The sequence below is a fragment of the Salvelinus sp. IW2-2015 genome, linkage group LG26 (genome assembly GCF_002910315.2).
Source record: "Salvelinus sp. IW2-2015 linkage group LG26, ASM291031v2, whole genome shotgun sequence".
Classification (NCBI taxonomy): domain Eukaryota; kingdom Metazoa; phylum Chordata; class Actinopteri; order Salmoniformes; family Salmonidae; genus Salvelinus; species Salvelinus sp. IW2-2015.
In genome coordinates this window covers 19,084,739-19,105,378 of record NC_036866.1, presented here as the reverse complement: position 1 = coordinate 19,105,378, position 20,640 = coordinate 19,084,739, and the positions used below count along the sequence as shown (strand labels likewise).

The following is a 20,640-nucleotide window of genomic DNA, read 5'->3' as shown; positions in this document are numbered from 1 at the left end:
ACCAGTCCATCCCAAAGCTTCATGCTGAGGTCTTGCTAGTCTATTAGTTGGACATTTATCTGAGACCATTCTACATAGGACCGTCGTCCTCATCCTCACATCCTCGGAACAGGAAGTACATTTTCGTCAATGGCTTATATAGTGGAGGGAGAAGGGTGTGTCTGAAAAGTTTATAACCCATGTCTCTTCACAGGGGCGGGCCACTGGTTGAGCAGAGCCCTAAACTTATGAAAACCCAAATCTCTCATTTGGAAGCTAAAATTACATTTAATCTCTTCACAAATAATTTCATATTCAAACATTTGAATTAAACAACAATTCCATGTGAATCCGATACCTCTGATGTGCAGACTTTCCACAGTAGAGTTTATGTCATTCTATCATTGATGAGAATGTGCCAGATGACAACCGAAAACTGAACACATGAATGTTCCTGCAACGTCACATGAAACGTGCCTAAAACATTGATATTGTATATTCTGAGAACATAGTAACCGCGTTCTGGGTATGGCAATGTGACACAGCTCTGACAGATGGCAGCATTTGTGCAAAGCTGAAAGCGAGAACCACCGCATTTAACCGTGGCATGGTACTGGGAATATGGCCGAATACAAACAGTGTAGTTATGCCTTCCGTAAGGCAATCAAATAGGCAAAACGTCAGTATAGAGACAAAGTGGAGTCGCAATTCAACGGTTCAGACATGAGATGTATGTGGCAGGGTCTACAGACAATCACGAACTACAAAGGGAAAACCAGGCACATCACGGATAACGTTGTCTTGATTCCGGACAGCTAAACAGCTTCTTCACCCGCTTTGAGGATAACACAGTACCACCGACGCGGCCCGCTACCAAGGACTGTGGGCTCTCCTTCTCCGTGGCCGATGTGTGTAAGACATTTAAGCGTGTTAACCCTCGTAAGGCTGCCGGCCCAGACGGCATCCCTAGTCGTGTCCTCAGAGCATGCGCAGACCAACTGGCTGGTGTGTTTACAGACATATTCAATATCTCCTTATCCCAGTCTGCCGTCCCCACTTGCTTCAAGAACTCCACAATTGTTCCTGTACCCAACAAAGCAAAGGTAACTGAACTAAATTACTATCGCCACGTAGCACTCACTTCTGTCATCATGAAGTGATATTGAGAGACTAGTTAAGGATCACATTCCCTCTACCTTAACCAACACTGTAGACACACTTTAATTTGCTTACCGCCCCAATATATCTACAGACGATGCAATCGCCATCACACTGCACACTGCCCTCTCCCATCTGGACAAGAGGAATACCTACAGTTGAAGTCGGAAGTTCACATACACTTAGGTTGCAGTCATTAAAACTTGTTTTTCAACCACTCCACTAATTTCTTGTTAACAAATTATAGTTTTGGCAAGTCGGTTAGGACATCTACTTTGTGCATGTCGCAAGTAATTTTTCCATCAATTGTTTACAGACAGATTATTTCACTTATAACTCACTGTATCACAATTCCAATGGGTCAGAAGTTTACATACACTAAGTTGACTGTGCCTTTAAGCAGCTTGGAAAATTCCAAAAAATGATGTCATGGCTTTAGAAGCTTCTGATAGGCTAATTGACATATTTGAGTCAATTGGAGGTGTACCTGTGGAGGTATTTCAAAGCCTACATTCAAACTCAGTGACTCTTTGCTTGACATCATGGGAAAATCAAAAGAAATCAGCCAAGACCTCAGAAAAAAAWTTGTAGACCTCCACAAGTCTGGTTCATCCTTGAGAAAATTTCCAAACGCCTGAATGTACCACGTTCATCTGTACAAGCAATAGTACGCCAGTATAAACACCAWGGGACCACGCAGTCGTCATACCACTCAGGAAGGAGACGTGAGGTCCAGGACCTGAAAAACAGTTTGCAGTTCTCCCAGGTTCAGCTCGATGAGTTGAAAAAGAAGAATGGTAAGATGACAGCAATCTGTATGTCATTGAGAGAGGATATCAGTTTTGTGTGTGAATCCATGATAACAATGACGGTTAATTCAGACTATCTCGAGGGACAATCAAGGCGGAATAATGTGCTGTGGACGGAATTGCAAAATCTCCACATGAAACCTGGACGGAGTCTGAGGGAAATGATCTCTCAGAAATTGAGGTGGAACGCTCCCACAGGACTGGAAAACCCACCACCGGCCCAGGTGACAGGCCCAGGCCGATAGTGGTCAAGTTCCTGAGGTTCAAGGACAAGGTAGCTGTTCTGAAAAAAGCCAAGAACTTGAGAGGAAGGTATATCTTCCTCAACGAGGACTATCCTAAAGCTGTGCGCCAGAAGAGGAAAGAACTTATCCCAGCTGTGAAAGCTTCTAGAGCACGTGGGGACATTGCTTACATCTGTTATGACAGGCTCATTGTCCACCCTCCCTCTCTCCCAGAAGCCTGGAAGGGATGAGAGAGCCAAGCCTATGGGTTCGTAGATTCAACCCCACAGCACACACACACCAAGTGATTAATGGACTGCTAAAATGTATATTTTTTCTCTTGCTTTGTTTGCTCTTTTCCATATGTCTATCTCTGATAAGCTACCCAGGAAATTGCTGAAAATAGCCCATATTAATATATGTAGCCTTAGAAATAAGGTTCATGAAATCAATAACTTGCTAACATCCGATAACTTTCATATATAAGCCATTTGTGAGACTCATTTAGATCATTTATTTGATGATACAGCAGTAGAAGTACAAAGATACAACATCTATAGAAGAGACAGAACTGCTTATGGGGGAGATGTTGCTGTATATACTCAGAGCCAAATCCCTGTAATGCTGAGAGAGGATTAGTGTTATTGAAGTGTTGTGGTTGCAGGTTGACTTGGCACATCTAAAGCCTTTTCTTTAGGGGAGTATCTAAATAATATGTGTGAATTTCTTGATAGTGTATGTAAACAGAGACGTCTACTTTCTTGGGGACCTGAATATTGACTGGTTTTCATCAAAGCTGTCCGCTCAAGAGGAAGCTTCTCACTGTAACCAGTGCCTGTAATCATGTTCAGGTTATTAATAAACCTACCAGGTTGTTTACAAACACTACAGGAACAAGATTATCCACATGTTTCGATCACAGTTTTACTAACACTTTAGAAATTTGTTCTAAAGCTATATCCGTACCTATTGGATGCAGTGATCACAATATAGTGGCTATATCCAGGAAAGTTCCAAAAGCTGGCCTTAAAATATTGTATAAGAGATCATAAAAAATATTTTGCTGTGATTTATGTGGATGATGTTAAAAATATTTGTTGGTCTGATTAATAAGGAGCATCCAGATGCTGCACTTTATTCATTTATGAAATTGCTTCTTCCAATTATTGAACAACATGCACCTGTTAAGAAACTGACTGTTAGAACTGTTAAATTTCATGGATTAATGAGGAATTAAAAAACTGTATGGTTGAAAGAGATGGAGCAAAACGAGTGGCTAATAAGTCTGGCTACACATCTGACTGATTGTCTTACTGCAAATTGAGAAATTATTTGACTAAATTCTACAAAAAGAAGAAGAAACTCTATTATGAAGCCAAGATCAATGATATAATGAATGATGGAAAAAAACTTTGGAGTACTTTAAATMAAATTCTGGGCAGAAAGACATTCAACTCCATATTTCATTGAATCAGATGGCTTGTTCATCACAAAACCATTTGATATTGCTAATTATTTTAATGATTACTTCATTGGCAAAGTGGGAAATGCCAACATCGAACAGTTAGCCATCGTATCCATGCAACAACAAAAAAATGAAAGAAAAACATTGCAAGTTTTAATTTTGTGAAGTTAGTGTGGGAGAGGTGGATTTTATTTTGTTACTGATCAATAATGACAAACCTCCTGGCATGACAAATTTRATGGAAAGCTACTGAAGATGGTAGTTGACTTTATAGCCACTCCTATCTGTCATATCTTTAKCTGAGCCAAGAGGAAAGTCTTTGTCCTCAGGCCTGGAGGGAAGCAAAAGTAATTCTGCTGCCCAAGAGTAATAAAGAGGCCTTTACTGGTTCTAACAGCAGACCTATAAGCTTCCTGCCAGCACTTAGCATTTTTTTTGTTCTTGACCAAATACAATGCTATTTCCATGTAAACAAATTAACAACATACTTCCAGCATTGCTTATAGAGAAGTGCACTCAACATGTACTGCACAGACACAAATGACTAATGAAAGAAATTCATAATAAGAAGATTGTGGGAGCTGTACTGTTCAGCATGGTGACGAGACTGGTGTTTTGCGGGTACTATTTAATGAAGCTGTCATTTGAGGACTTGTGAGGAGTCTGTTTCTCAAACTAGACACTCTAATGTACTTGTCCTCTTGCTCAGTTGTGCACCGGGGCCTCCCACTCCTCTATCTATTCTGGTTAGAGCCAGTTTGCGCTTTTCTGTGAAGGGAGTAGTACACAGCGTTGTACCAGATCTTCAGTGTCTTGGCAATTTCTCACATGGAATAGCCTTCGTTTCTCAGAACAACAATAGACTGATGAGTTTCAGAAGAAAGTCTGAAGAAAGTCAGAAGAAAGTCTTGTTTCTGACCATTTTGAGCCTGTAGTCGAACCCACAAATGCTGATTCGCCAGATACTCAACCAGTCTAAAGATGGACAGTTTTATTGCTTCTTTAATCAGAACAACAGTTTTCAGCTGTGCTAACATAATTGCAAAAAGGTTTTCTAGTGATCAATTAGCATTTTAAAATGATAAACTTGGATTAGCTAACACAACGTGCCGTTGGAACACAGGAGTGATGGTTGCTGATAATGGGCCTCTGTATGCCTATGTAGATATTCCATAAAACATCAGCTGTTTCCAGCTACAATAGTCATTTACAACATTAATCATGTCTACACTGTATTTCTGATCAATTTGATGTTATTTTAATGGACAAAAAATGTGCTTTTCTTTCAAAAACAAGCACATATCTATGTGACCCCAAACTTTTGAATGGTTTTGTATGTGGTATGGCTTTTCAACCTCTGCCATATCGTGAATTGAGAGCTATCTATCTAATAGAACTCAAAGGGTTTTATTTAATGGAAGATTCTTTAATGGCAAACTTGTAAAGTGTGGTGTACCGCAGGGCAGCTCTTTAGGCCCTCTTTTCTATTTTAACCAATGACCTGCCACTGGCATTAAACCGATCGTGTGTGTTCATTTATGCTGATGATTCAACAATATATGCATTAGCAATCACAGCTAATAAAGTCACTGAATTCCTTAACAAATAGTTGCAGTCTGTTTTGGAATGGGCGGCCAGTAATAAACTGGTCCTGAACATCTCTATAACTAAGAGCAGTGTATTTGGTACAAATCATTCCCTAAGTTCTAGACCTCAGCTTAATCTTGTACTGAATGGTGTGGCTGTTAAACAAGTTGAGGAGACTAAATTACAAGGCGTTACCTTAGATTTTAAACTGCTATGGTCAAAACATAGATTCAAASGTTGTAAAGATGGGGAGATGTCTGTCTGTAATAAATAGATGCAAGACCTGCAGGCTGTAGTTTTGTCTTATCTTGATTATTGTCCAGTCGTGTGGTCGAGTGCTGCAAGGAACAACCTAGTTAAGCTGCAGCTGGCCCAGAACAGAGCGGCCTGTCTTGATCTTTATTGTAATCAGAGGGCTGATATAAATACTATGCATGCCAGTCTCTTGGTAAAGAGTTGAYTCACTTCTTCTTTTTATATGAAACATTGTGTTGAAAATCCCAACTTGTTAGCATCGTCAACTTACACACAGCTCTGACACACACACACTTACCCCACCAGACATGCCACCAGGGGTCTTTTCACAGGCCCCAAGAAAGCATAAGGTAATATATGAAGCCATTATTGCATGGAACTCCGTTCCATCTCATATTGCTCAAAAAAACWGATAAAGTAACACCTCACGGCACAACGTCTCAGCCTTATTTGACCTAGATAGTTTGTGTGTATTGCAGCATTGATATGTAGGCTACGTGTGCCTTTTGTATTTATTTTATATATGTAGTTCTGTCCTTGAGCTGTTGTGTATTAATGTTCTGTATTGTGTCAAGTTTCATGTTTTGTGTGGACCCCAGGAAGAGTAGTTGCTGATTTTGCTACAGCTAATGGGGATCCTAATAAAATATCAAAATACCAATACCAGTATCCTGCTCTAACTCAGCAAAATAATAGAGGAGCACTTTGTTCATTCTGAATACACACACTCTGTATCTTTCGGCGTCTCTCTCCATTTCTCTCTCTTTCTCTTTCTCTTTCTTTCTAGGAGTGTAGTTAGCTACCATTTATTAGAACTATTCCAGAGCTGAACAGGAAGTGGTTGTCCAGGCGGTTTGCTCAGTGCGCCGGCTTGGTGCCTGGGGCCTTGTTCATTTTGTCTAATTGATTGTGTTAATTGTGTTAGGATGACTGTAGGGGAGGAATCCCACCCTTTCTTCCCTTCTGTTTTTCTACATGTTAATCATCACTTTTATAGTGAAAAGTGCCAATGCTAGTCTAAACTGTCTCACACAGCCTCTAATACAGATCCCCAGATGAATCAAAGTGACGTGAAATCCATTTTGATGAGATGAGCTTGAAGAAGGGGAAAAGCAATAAAGAGCAGATTTCCCTGGCTTGCACTCCCAGTAAGACATTGGCCTTGTGGTGGCTTATGGGAGATGTAATATATATGAGTACTCACCTTGCACTTTACAGCATAACAAAGGTGTTATCGCTCTGAACACTGTCGTGTCTACTATCATTAAATGTGAAGACTGTTATTTTATCAAATCAATTCTGTATGTGTAATTATTATTACGTGATTAAACTAATCATGTAAACTTAATTAACTAGGAAGTCAGGGCACCACGGAAAATGTTGATTTACATAGCTATAATTTTCCGAATATATCTTCAAAAATGTTAATATCTGATCGATTAGTCACTCATTAATGTATTATTATTACCTTGTTCCAAACGTCGTACAATTATTGGTTATCTGCACAAACCCTAGCATACATTATGAATCCGCCATATACAAATTGGCAATTCTTTTTATTTACTAACTAATCAAATCACAGAAATACATAAATATTACACATTGGGAAGCTAACAATGATACAAAGAAAAAGTCCCTAGTGGGCAAAGCCGATATGACGGCTTGGTAGACAAAAGAAAAGAGGTGTGTAGTTCAAGAGCGGGAAACTCATCGAGGATTACTACACTCATAGAAATTGCTAATACTTTACATGAACGACCGCTTATTCAAAAATACATTTATATTTACGCCCCTTAGTTGTTGTTATCTTCTCTGTTGGAATCCAGTCTGTCTGCTGGAGAGAGTCAACAGAGTCTCTCTGGTTGTGTTTCCCCGAAGATCAAAGTATTTTGTGGTTATTAGAATGGATCCTTTAGAGTACCATTCAGAAACGTTCTCATAGAATATGTTCTTCTGCTGTTGTCTGTATTCTTGTCCTAGATTTACGTAATTTCTAGCTGCAGACTAGTAATTATACGTCTAAGAGTTGCTCTTATTCTGTAGGGATGGATAGTCTCAGAGTTTAACCATTTCCAGCCGTGTAGCCAATGCTCCACGTGGTATGGTCTTGTCCTTTGGTAGAGTTGTAGTTTAAACCACTTCACACACCAGCGTCACCCGGCATGTTTTGGTCTTAGAAATTCAACCATTTGCAACCTTAGCTTACACCGGGGTTTACTTGGTCTGGTGTGAATTTCATCAGGAGTGGGTTTTATAGAGAAAGGGTGGTCCATGACGCCCACGTAATGTCAATGCTCATGTGGGCGTGGCCACTGACAAGTTCATCTTTATATGAAAGTCCATACACTCATTTAGAATGTTATGTTAACGTCACATTACATCTTTTCACAAATAGTTTCATGTTTAATCCCATACGTTTCACAATATTTAGATGTAAAACTGACAGCGGGGAAATGTACACTTTAGGAGATACAGTTATGTGTGTTTCCTGTCCTTCATGAGATCACCAAATGAAACACACTCGTCATAACTGTCCACGGACCCTTCCCACATTCTCAAAAGTAGCGATATTGTTTAATTTTCGGGATTTAGGAGTTTGGCCAAGTGAAGTTCTTTGTTCTCTCTCTGTGCTCTCTCCCTCTCTTTCTGCATGACCAGGGGGAGAGAGTCTCTGCCATGAATTTATGACCTGAGATAACAAAACCTGGGTTTAGGAGTGATAGTGATAGTGACTCACGAAAGTCAGAAAAGCAATAAAATTAATCGCTTACCTTAGATAATCTTCGGATGTTTGCACTCACGAGACTCCCAGTTACACAACAAATGTTATTTTTGTTCGATATATATTACTTTTATCACCAAAAAAAACGCAATTTGGGTTGCGCATTATGTTGAGAAAACCAAAGCCGTGTTCCGTTCGACGAATTCCAAAAAGTATCCGTAATGGTCGTAGAAACATGTCAAATGTTTTTTATAATCCATCCTCAGGTTGTTTTTAACAAACGTAATCGATAATATTTCACCCAGACCATAACCTATTCATTAACTTCTCACGAGTCACCATCCCGGATCCGGGAGCATCCTCATCAGTAAAAAAGCTGACTAGCATAGCCTAGCATAGCGCCACAAGTAAATACTAACATATAAATATCATGAAATCACAAGTCCAAGACACCAAATGAAAGATACACATCTTGTGAATCCAGCCATCATTTCCGATTTTTAAAATGTTTTACAGCGAAAACACAATATGTATTTCCATTAGCTAACCACAATAGCAAAAGACTCAACCGCATATTTTCACAATTTTTTTACCGCATAGGTAGCTATCACAAAACCGACCAAATAGAGATATAATTAGTCACTAACCAAGAAACAACTTCATCAGATGACAGTCTTATAACATGTTATACAATAAATCTATGTTTTGTTCGAAAATGTGCATATTTGAGGTATAAATCATAGTTTTACATTGCAGCTACCATAAAAAAATATCATCAAAGCAGCCGGAATAATTACAGAGAGCAACGTGAAATACATAAATACTCATCATAAAACATTTATGAAAAATACATGCTGTACAGCAAATGAAAGATAAACACAATATAGCATTATATTAGCTTACCACAATAGCCAACCACACAACCGCATTCATTCACCGCAAAGGTAGCGATTGCAAAAAAACAGCAAAAGATATAAAATTATTCACTAACGTTGACAAACTTCATCAGATGACAGTCCTATAACATCATGTTACACAATACTTATATGTTTTGTTCGAAAATGTGCATATTTAGCGGTACAAATCGTGGTTTTACAATGTGAATACGTAGTCAAAATGCACAAAATTGTTCGGAGAAATCTTGGACAGTCACCTAATCTAATCAAAMAACTCATCATAAACTTTACTAAAAAATACATGTTGTACAGCAAATGAAAGATACACTAGTTCTTAATGCAACCGCTGTGTTAGATTTTTTWAAATAACTTTAGTACGACATACAGCTTACGTTATAGCGAGACAGCGCCCAAAATAAGGGCGGAAAATATGACTAAACATTTTCAACAGAAATACGAAATAACATCATAAATTGTTCTTACTTTTTGCTGAGCTTCCATCAGAATCTTGTACAAGGAGTCCTTTGTCCAGAATAATCGTTGTTTGGTTGTAGAATGTCCTCTTCTCCTGTCGAATTAGCAACCAAAGCTAGCCATGTGGCGCAAACGTGCACAACTTCACATAACGCAAAGAAAAGAAAATTCCGAAAATCGCAATAAACGTTCAATAAACTGATATAACTCGGTTTAAAATAACTACTTTATGATGTTTTTATCACATATATCAAATAAAATCAGAGCCGGAGATATCTAACGTCTATACCGAAAGCTTTTCAGAACGCAATCTAGGGTTCCTTCTCGCGCCTTCCAAGACAATGAAAATTCCAGACACGTCATTCCAAAAGCTCTTGTTCGGCCTCAGATCAAGCTAGACACCCCATTCCACCTCTCACTGCCTTTGACATCTAGTGGAAGGCGTATGCAGTGCATGTAGATCCATAGATTTCAGGCAAATTAATAGGAAGGCCCTGGAACAGAGCCTCGATTTCAGATTTTTCACTTCCTGACAGGAAGTTTGCTGCAAAATGAGTTCTGTTTTACTCATAGATATATTTCAAACGGTTTTAGAAACTAGAGAGTGTTTTCTATCCAATAGTAATAATAATATGCATATTGTACGAGCAAGAATTGAGTACGAGGCAGTTTAATTTGGGCACGATTTTTTACAAAGTGAAAATAGCGCTCCCCTATTGACAAAAGGTTTTAAGAGACAAAGGGAAAATGGGGTGTCCCTCTCTCGCGCGCAGGAAATATTCAGAGGACACCTGACTACTTTTGAAAAAACTCATTAATTTTTCAAAATAAAAGCCTTAAACTATGTCTATAGCCTGGTCACAGCCTGAGGAAGCCATTGGAAAAGGAATTTGGTTGATACCCCTTTAAATGGAGGTTAGACGGGCCAGGAAACACAGTTTAAAAAATATATATATCACTTCCGGGTTACATTTTCTCAGGGTTTCGCTTGCAGAATAAGTATTGTTATACTCACAGACAATATTTTGACAGTTTTGGAAACTTTGGAGTGTTTTCTATCCTAATCTGTAAATTATATGCATATTCTACGATGTGGGCCAGAGAAAATGTCCGTTTACGTTGGGCACGATCTACACCCAGAAAGGGCAACGTCATGACACCACTGTTATTGCTATCAACTTCATATTTAGAGCTATTTTATGAATTTGATATTTTGTTTCCTAGATAACTCTATTAATGGTCACATTGAAACTTTGAGTTCACAGTAATGCATTCAGAGAAACATCTCAATCAGAACGGTATGATTATTTGTGATATTGAGAAAAGACTGAGCAAAATAGTGAAAGATGGAAGGAACTGGAAGAAAAGGAAGGAAGCTGGTCAGGATGGTGAGGAATGATAGAAATGTATAGGGGCACAGGGCAAGACCCAGATGCAGACACGAGAGGCAGATGATTCGAGTCTCTGATATTGATTAATATCCAAGGGGCAGGCAAGAAAATGTTTGTGGAGAGGCAATAGATCATAACAAGGTCAGAGTCCAGGAGGTACAGAGTGGCAGGCAGGCTTGAGGTCAGGGCCAGCAGTATGGTCAGGCAGGCAGGATCAGAGTCAAGGCAGGCAAGGGTCAAAACTGTGAGGACTAGCAAAAAACAGAGAAAAGGAAAAAGCAGGAGCACGGAGTAACACGCTGGTTGACTTGAGAAAACAAGACAAACTGGCACAGACAGACAGAAAACACAGGTATAAATACCCAGTGGATAATGGGGAAGATGGGTGACACCTGGAGGGGGTGGAGACAAGCACAGGGACAGGTGAAACAGATCAGGGTGTGACAGAAATGTACAAATTAAAGGCTCCAGTTTTATTGAATATACATAGAGTTCTTCTCTTGTGAATGCTCTGATGGTTACCTTGCAGGGAGAGCAGTAGGACTTTCACTATCAGAGACTACAGTATATGCTGTATACTGCTTAATTCAGACTGAGTGGATCAGCCTGTGTCTTCATAGTAATAACTTCACTGTATTTACTGAAGCTTACAGTACCTTTAACTTTCTTTGCGCAAAATAGTTAACACTGTCTTTTGTCACATTTTCATCTTAGCCTGAAAGTTCCTCACCTCCACCTACACCTTGGCTGATATCCTTTAGCGAGGACTTAACAGCCAATCAGAGGCACTAATTGTCCCATTGTTTCCCCACTGATGTGAGCGGATGGACATTGTGCAACGAGGACGAGGCTCATCACCACCTTAAAGGCCAGGGGGGATCAGGAGGCCCAGGGACCAGGGGCCCCTCCAGATACTTTCTGCTAATTACCAGCAGAGTGGGAAGACAATCAGGCTGTTCTTAGCCTCTGATTGCTATTATCAGCTGCTGCTTTGACTTTGTTAGAATATCTGAAGCACTGCAGAATATCTCTCCATCTGCCTGCCACTGATGACCCTATTATGCAACCAGAGAGTTACTCCTTGTGTGGCTCCTGTTATGTTCTGAATATATTCCAGAGCTGTGAAGAGCTCCTTGGGAACATCTTGGTGCAATCTGTTTGCTCACTGGAGAGACTGCATCTCCACTCTTCCCTGACACGGAAAGACACTCTCTGAGACTGGGAGTGTGTGAGTGGTCTCTACGTCTCTGTCTGTGTTTCCTCATTTGCCTTGTTTGCCCCAAGTTGTTGTTGACTTTCAGGCTACTGGAAACTTCACCTTGCCCAATATTCTAAGTGGCAGAATTTCATCTACAGTCAGTGAAGTGTCTTACAGTGCTGGTGGACTGAGCCATCATGCATTAGCATACTTTAGATCTCACAGGCAGGTGTACAGTCAAGCCTTCATATGGGTTTGGACTGGCGTGATGCACAACATTGCACTTGAAAAGATTTAGCATTCATCCAACCAGAGCTTATCAGGAGACTACTGCAAAGTGCTCCAATGGTGTAGAGCTCCCTCCTCCTCTTCTCTTCTCTTCTCTTCTCTTGTTGTGTTGTGTGGAGATGGAGAGAGGATCCACACACCCTTGTCATCAGCAGGTTACAGCAAGAGCCCTGCACTCTTTCATGTTGGCTGCAATGGTTATGAGAGGTGATAGAAATATGTGAGCTTCTCCCACTAGAGCTCCCACACAGGGATTGTCAAGACTATGGAGAGGGCCAATTGGGTTTGGGTGTGTGTGTGTGTGTGTGTGTGTGTGTGTGTGTGTGTTTTTGCGCACGTGCGTGCATGTGTGTGAAATGAATCGCCACAGCAGCAGCTCAGAGGATCACACTCCCCCTCCACACACCCTTTAAACTCCTCATGACACTTCCTGTTGCTATTCATCTCAACTTATTGCCCCATTGTCACTCACCTTCCCCACTGCCTGTATAGCTACTTCATTAAGATGTTACATGAGCAAACTCTGACTACATATTGGGTCCTTTTTTCATGTGACCCAGTTTACCACTCACTCTGCAGGGTTTCTCTGCGTACCTAATAACTGTTTTAAATTTCTATCTATTGCAGTCGCTGGCTGTGTGTGTTTAGTGTAGCTACTGTGTATGAGAAAAAAGGGTAAACTTGGTATTCTACAAGAGAATCACTCCCTTAGCAACATCTCACAGGACTCTTCGAAGGCCAGTACAGAGCCTATCTAGAGAACGGTAGCATCCCACACGAGGGAACAGGAGAAGGAGGAGGAGGAGGAGGAGGAGGAGGAGGAAGAGAAGGGTACTACATAATGTATGAAGGCTGAATGAAGAGTAGGTGCTGTAGTTTCTTCTCCCACATACTCCAGTTGCTTGGGACTGTTGAGAGTCTGACGTTTTGCTACTTCAAACGAGATGCACAGAGGGAGAGCGCGAGAACAGAGGGAGTAGTGAGGGCCTGTGGAACGTGCAATGTACCCAGTCTCGGAGAGGAAAGATAGTGGGTGGGTGAAATGAGAGAGAGAGAGAGAGGGTTGAAAAGAAAGGAGAAGGAGCCTAGCTCAGAATGCTGGCCTCATACCAGATGCACTTTCAAGTGAGAGTAGAAAGGCTGCGTTTTAGCCCTAGTCCCCAGGAACACTTGAAGCACTCTCTCATTAGACATGACCTTCTAGCTCCCTGAGAGGTGAAGGCAGAGGGGAGGGGCCATGTACCCCCACTGTGGAGCATGGCTCCTTCTGCGTCCGTAGTGGAGATGGAGGCACACACTTATCCAAAAAGTCACACTTAGGTGACTTAGGACTAAAGTTCATGATGAAAATGGCCAACATCAATGATTCACAGCCCTATGAGATATACGGCTTAGGTTGCCACTGGACTGGGCCGCAATGTGGTGGAGTGCTGAAAGCAATGTGGTGGAGTGCTGAAAGCAATGTGGTGGAGTGCTGAAAGCAATGTGGTGGAGTGCTGAAAGCAATGTGGTGGAGTGCTGAAAGCAATGTGGTGGAGTGCTGAAAGCAATGTGGTGGAGTGCTGAAAGCAATGTGGTGGAGTGCTGAAAGAAAGTGTTGGTAGGGATCAGAGATTGTTTGATAAAATGAACATGCCCCTGAAAAAGGCAACTTGCTTAAATGTCCTAAATAATGGTAACCTTCGGCTTTGAAAACCAACACACGTTTAAAAACTTCCTTTATCCATCGCCCCCCAGACTAACTCCAGGAGGCAGTCTGATTGAAAACGGATCTATTGTTTGTATTTCTGAAACCTGTAGAAGTCAGCAGATCCATTGCTCCCCTGTCTTCTCCACTGGGAAGTGCTGAAACAAGCTGTAGATTTGTTGCAGGGATTACACTGGCCCAGTTGGATTTCCTCTTAGACCTATAAGGCTCTGGACGTCAATGGCTCTAAATAGCAAACCCCACCAGCGGATTAGCACAGTGTCTATACGGGAACAACAGATGACCTTGAAATGCTGCCTTCCTTGTACACAAATAGACACAGGACTACACTTGGCCTATACATACATGTGCTGTATGTGTTTTCTTTGTGTGCCATGTGACTTGAGTAGCAACTAAATTAGACTCTCATCATGGACATCATGTAACGGCTTTCGTCGGTAGAAGGAGAGGAGGACCAAAGCGCAGCGTGGTACGTATCCATAATTTTATAGAATACTTCTCAATATGAACAAAACAATAAACAGACGAAAACCAACGAAGCTACAGTCCSGAACTWGTGAACATAGAAAAACCAGGAACACACGAACAGGAACAATCACCCACAAACCAACAGTAAAAACAGGCTACCTTAATATGGTTCCCAATCAGAGACAACGTAAAACACCTGCCTCTGATTGAGAACCATATCAGGCCAATAAGACAAACCTAAACAAAGAAACACATAACATAGACTACACCCACCCAGCTCACGTCCTGACCAACTAAACAAAGACTAAACAAAGGAAATAAGGTCAGGAACGTGACACATRATGGACTCTCAAAATTATTTTAAAATGGTAACTCTGTCCTCAAAACACATGTTCTATTGTACAGCATCTATGGGATAAAGGAAATCAACAATATTTTGGGAAAAATGTCAATCGGCAGAACATTAATCTGTGTTTGAAATTAATTAACCACCCATTGTTTTCCTTGTGGTTTGAAGGACACAGTGTAAATGTATTTTAAATTAATATATGTACATGTACTGTAACTCCCCTTGAAGTATAAAAAAGAAATGTAAAAAAGTATTTGCTAAAATGTTTAATTTGGCTTTACTGCTATTAGCCCATACAAACACATTTGAATAACAGATTCACTACATGGAACAACTGACATGTACGTGTTCATGAGAGTCTCACCTTTCCACAGAGGTCATATTAGTGTGTAGCCCAAACTGTTCGGACGCTACAGACAGAAATTGTCAGATCGGCTGCATCAACTTCAGACATGTTCCAAAATGCTTGTGGGGGGTTGTAGAGCAAAACCGAGAACACCATTGTGAGAGTCTCATTTTCCATAGAGGGGTCATTCGGACGCTACAGACGACGTTGTGAAAAGACCGATTTCCGGAATGTCTTATGGTCTGACAAACATCGCTCTAGCTCTGTCATCTTTTACCGCAGATGTGGTGGATTGAGATGCATCCACTGCAAGAAAATGATATCTCTAGTTTAAACTGACGGATTTTGATGGTAACGTTTTTATTACGCTAATTAGATTTCAGCGGGGTCGCTGAATACAGGTGTAACCAATGAACACATAAGGAGGGGGAGAAAAAGATCAGTGGCAGCTAATAGGCCGGTGACGACGACCGCCGAGCGCCACCCGAACGGGAAGGAGAGCCTGCCTCGGTCGGAGTCGTGACACTACCCAGGATTTTTTATACATAACCCTAAGCATGATGAGATGTTAAATGCATAATTAACTCGAGAACCACACCTGTGTGGAAGCACCTGCTTTAAATAAACTTTGTATCCCTCATTTACTCAAGTTGTTCCATTATTTTGTCAGTTACATGTATATAGTATTGTATAGTATATATACTATATAGTCCTGTAGTATAGACATTGTGGCCTGGTCCCAGATATGTTTGTGCCATCTTGCCATCTTCTTTGGTGTTTGGCATCACAACAACGATAGGAGTTGGTTATACAGCACACACAGATCTGGGACCAATCTGTAAGCAGACTGGTTTGACATGTGCAGCCTTTTATGAGCATGTGAGTGTGCAGTACCGTGTGAATCTAACATGTTCTGATCTCTTTTTCCTCTAACCTGCCTTCTCCTGCTGGGACCTGTGGATGTTGATGCCTTTGCTAGCTTATTGTGAGTACACATCTGATTAGACATCTGGCCAAACCATATTCTCATCTCAATATGTCATGTTTTGACGTCAATGGGACATTTGCTTGGAAGATTTTGCCTTATTTGAATACATATGTAATGAATACACAATCCATATTTTTAGTTGGAGAAATACAGTCAGTTATCGTTTAGCATTGACAGTTTGCTAATGACTATTTGTTGTACTTTATTGTGTGTTGCTCCAGGTGATGTCGTCAGGCATGGAGGATGACCACATCTTCCATATGACTGGGTCGGGTGCAGATCAGGACCCAAAGGGGGTGTTCACCATCAACACGCTGACTGGAGAGGTGTCTGTTAGCCAAGAGCTGGACAGAGAGGCCATCAATTCCTACATGGTGAGTACCCTGCCACAGCAGAAAGAAACACCAACATTTTAATTCCATCAGCTGATGCTTATCCGTTTATGRACAACAAAATGGCTGAAACATAAAATGAGAGAAAATTCACAGCAGATGTGTTTAGGTTTCAGCTGCAGACTTTGATGCCAGATCTAGACTGTGCATATTTCTAGCAGAATCTAAGTGAAAATTGTATCATATTCTCTCATTGGTGACTTGACACTATCTGTCAGAAGTTGGAGCTTTGTGACAAAAGAGTCATAAAGAGACTGTGAGAATCTAGTTTAGCCTAGTGCCTCTGGGGTTAGCATTGCTTTGAGAAAGAGACAGGAGCGGAGGGAGCCAGCAGGCCCAGGTGGGTTCAAATAAGACACAGCCAAGCACAACACTTGACATTTACATCTCCCTCCTCTGCTCTCCCCAGCTACACACTCAGACATGCACGCACACACAAAAGATCGCCCACACAGACACACACACAAGCACGCATGCACACACACATAAACACACACACTGATTTGCCAATCTCAGTCCCCACTGGCAATCATGCACGCATTAAAGGCTGCCATTTTACTTCAGTTACATTTAGATTTCGATAAAGGAGTGTGACTGCGTCCACCTGCATGAGTTTGTGTAAGGGGCTGTTTGCCTGTCTAGTTGTCTGTGTTTGATGGTCATGTATCAGTGGTTTAAAGAACTGTGTGTGGGTTTTGAGTTTTACATTAAAAGGTGCTGTTCATGGTTGTTACTAGTTGCTTATGTACATGACCTGTTGCAATTGTAGGCTTGGTGCTGGGATGGCTGTTGTACTGTTAGTCACAGTAGATCCAGAAAAAACATAGCTACAAGGATGGCATATAGTTACATTCTCTCTCCTCCTTGGTCTGCTATACCAATTTACTGCACAAATATATTCAGAATTTGGAAATGAGTCATGGATTGATTCCCAGGACTTTTCTCAAACATTCACACACACACACACANAACACATAAGGAGGGGGAGAAAAAGATCAGTGGCAGCTAATAGGCCGGTGACGACGACCGCCGAGCGCCACCCGAACGGGAAGGAGAGCCTGCCTCGGTCGGAGTCGTGACACTACCCAGGATTTTTTATACATAACCCTAAGCATGATGAGATGTTAAATGCATAATTAACTCGAGAACCACACCTGTGTGGAAGCACCTGCTTTAAATAAACTTTGTATCCCTCATTTACTCAAGTTGTTCCATTATTTTGTCAGTTACATGTATATAGTATTGTATAGTATATATACTATATAGTCCTGTAGTATAGACATTGTGGCCTGGTCCCAGATATGTTTGTGCCATCTTGCCATCTTCTTTGGTGTTTGGCATCACAACAACGATAGGAGTTGGTTATACAGCACACACAGATCTGGGACCAATCTGTAAGCAGACTGGTTTGACATGTGCAGCCTTTTATGAGCATGTGAGTGTGCAGTACCGTGTGAATCTAACATGTTCTGATCTCTTTTTCCTCTAACCTGCCTTCTCCTGCTGGGACCTGTGGATGTTGATGCCTTTGCTAGCTTATTGTGAGTACACATCTGATTAGACATCTGGCCAAACCATATTCTCATCTCAATATGTCATGTTTTGACGTCAATGGGACATTTGCTTGGAAGATTTTGCCTTATTTGAATACATATGTAATGAATACACAATCCATATTTTTAGTTGGAGAAATACAGTCAGTTATCGTTTAGCATTGACAGTTTGCTAATGACTATTTGTTGTACTTTATTGTGTGTTGCTCCAGGTGATGTCGTCAGGCATGGAGGATGACCACATCTTCCATATGACTGGGTCGGGTGCAGATCAGGACCCAAAGGGGGTGTTCACCATCAACACGCTGACTGGAGAGGTGTCTGTTAGCCAAGAGCTGGACAGAGAGGCCATCAATTCCTACATGGTGAGTACCCTGCCACAGCAGAAAGAAACACCAACATTTTAATTCCATCAGCTGATGCTTATCCGTTTATGCACAACAAAATGGCTGAAACATAAAATGAGAGAAAATTCACAGCAGATGTGTTTAGGTTTCAGCTGCAGACTTTGATGCCAGATCTAGACTGTGCATATTTCTAGCAGAATCTAAGTGAAAATTGTATCATATTCTCTCATTGGTGACTTGACACTATCTGTCAGAAGTTGGAGCTTTGTGACAAAAGAGTCATAAAGAGACTGTGAGAATCTAGTTTAGCCTAGTGCCTCTGGGGTTAGCATTGCTTTGAGAAAGAGACAGGAGCGGAGGGAGCCAGCAGGCCCAGGTGGGTTCAAATAAGACACAGCCAAGCACAACACTTGACATTTACATCTCCCTCCTCTGCTCTCCCCAGCTACACACTCAGACATGCACGCACACACAAAAGATCGCCCACACAGACACACACACAAGCACGCATGCACACACACATAAACACACACACTGATTTGCCAATCTCAGTCCCCACTGGCAATCATGCACGCATTAAAGGCTGCCATTTTACTTCAGTTACATTTAGATTTCGATAAAGGAGTGTGACTGCGTCCACCTGCATGAGTTTGTGTAAGGGGCTGTTTGCCTGTCTAGTTGTCTGTGTTTGATGGTCATGTATCAGTGGTTTAAAGAACTGTGTGTGGGTTTTGAGTTTTACATTAAAAGGTGCTGTTCATGGTTGTTACTAGTTGCTTATGTACATGACCTGTTGCAATTGTAGGCTTGGTGCTGGGATGGCTGTTGTACTGTTAGTCACAGTAGATCCAGAAAAAACATAGCTACAAGGATGGCATATAGTTACATTCTCTCTCCTCCTTGGTCTGCTATACCAATTTACTGCACAAATATATTCAGAATTTGGAAATGAGTCATGGATTGATTCCCAGGACTTTTCTCAAACATTCACACACACACACACACACAGGCAGGAAGATACACACACAGACATATACACACACACCCACATAAAGTGGCTTCAGCGATGAAGCATTCTTTACCTAATTCTGTGGTATCTGGTCAAAATTACTGCATTTCCAGCTAATCCCGGAAACAGCATCACATCAGGGATAATTACATGGCTGCTAATTCAGGCTGACATACACACAGGCCAGAGAGGTCTCTGTGTGAGGTTAGACTGACTGGACTATGTCCTCATGCCATATATATATATATGTATATATATGGAATACCTGTTTGTTATTAAGGTTCATAAACGTTTACATGTTCCAGAAGGCATTTCTGCCCAAAAACATACTTAGATAAAAAAAAATTATGTTTACATTCAAATGCCTCTCCTGTGAAGTAGTGATGTGAGACTTACGCCTAGTTTCCTGATGAGTCACATATTGTCACATATTGTCAAATGTAGATTAAGTGATACATTTATATTAACATAATTTAAAAAAATTATAATTAAGATTGTAAACGGGAAATCAGTAAGAACAACAATCAAGAGTAAACATAATCATACAATGGACAATAACAATAACATAGAGGACATGTCCAGGTTGTTTGGTCTGTCAGACAATGTCCCTCATTTTATGGCAGGCAGCAATGTAGTGCGCTGCCAACTCACAGCTCTAACCCTAATTCTAACCCTAAACCTAACCCCTATGTCAAAAATAGTATTTTACAAGTGAGGACCGGCACTTCTCAGAATTGCTGTTGGTTTACTATTCTTGTGGTGACTTTTGGTACTCACTAGTATAGTAAAACCTAACCCCTATGTCAAAATATATTTTACAAGTGAGGACCGGCACTTCTCAGAATTGCTGTTGGTTTACTATTCTTGTGGTGACTTTTGGTACCCACTAGTATAGTAAAACCTGTCACCAACACACACACACACCACACACACACACACACACACACACACACACCACACAACACACACACACACACACACCCACACACACAACACACACTTTGGTACTCACAAGTATAGTAGAACGTGTACAC

At 41.0% G+C, this 20,640-nt stretch overlaps 1 protein-coding gene across 2 annotated transcripts in view; it reads left to right on the top strand.

Moving 5' to 3' along the window:
- The window catches only part of LOC111953069 (cadherin-13-like), a 692,508-nt gene that overhangs the window by 304,293 nt on the left and 367,575 nt on the right, over positions 1-20,640 (top strand). Inside the window, exons 5-6 of one of the 2 annotated variants that reach the window (XM_070435180.1) lie at positions 16,297-16,302; positions 16,527-16,679. In XM_070435180.1, coding sequence (XP_070291281.1) covers positions 16,297-16,302; positions 16,527-16,679 — 159 coding nt within the window. Of the gene's footprint in view, positions 1-16,296; positions 16,303-16,526; positions 16,680-18,468; positions 18,616-20,640 lie in introns of those variants that run through there. The other variant, XM_023972160.2, reaches the window with a different exon arrangement.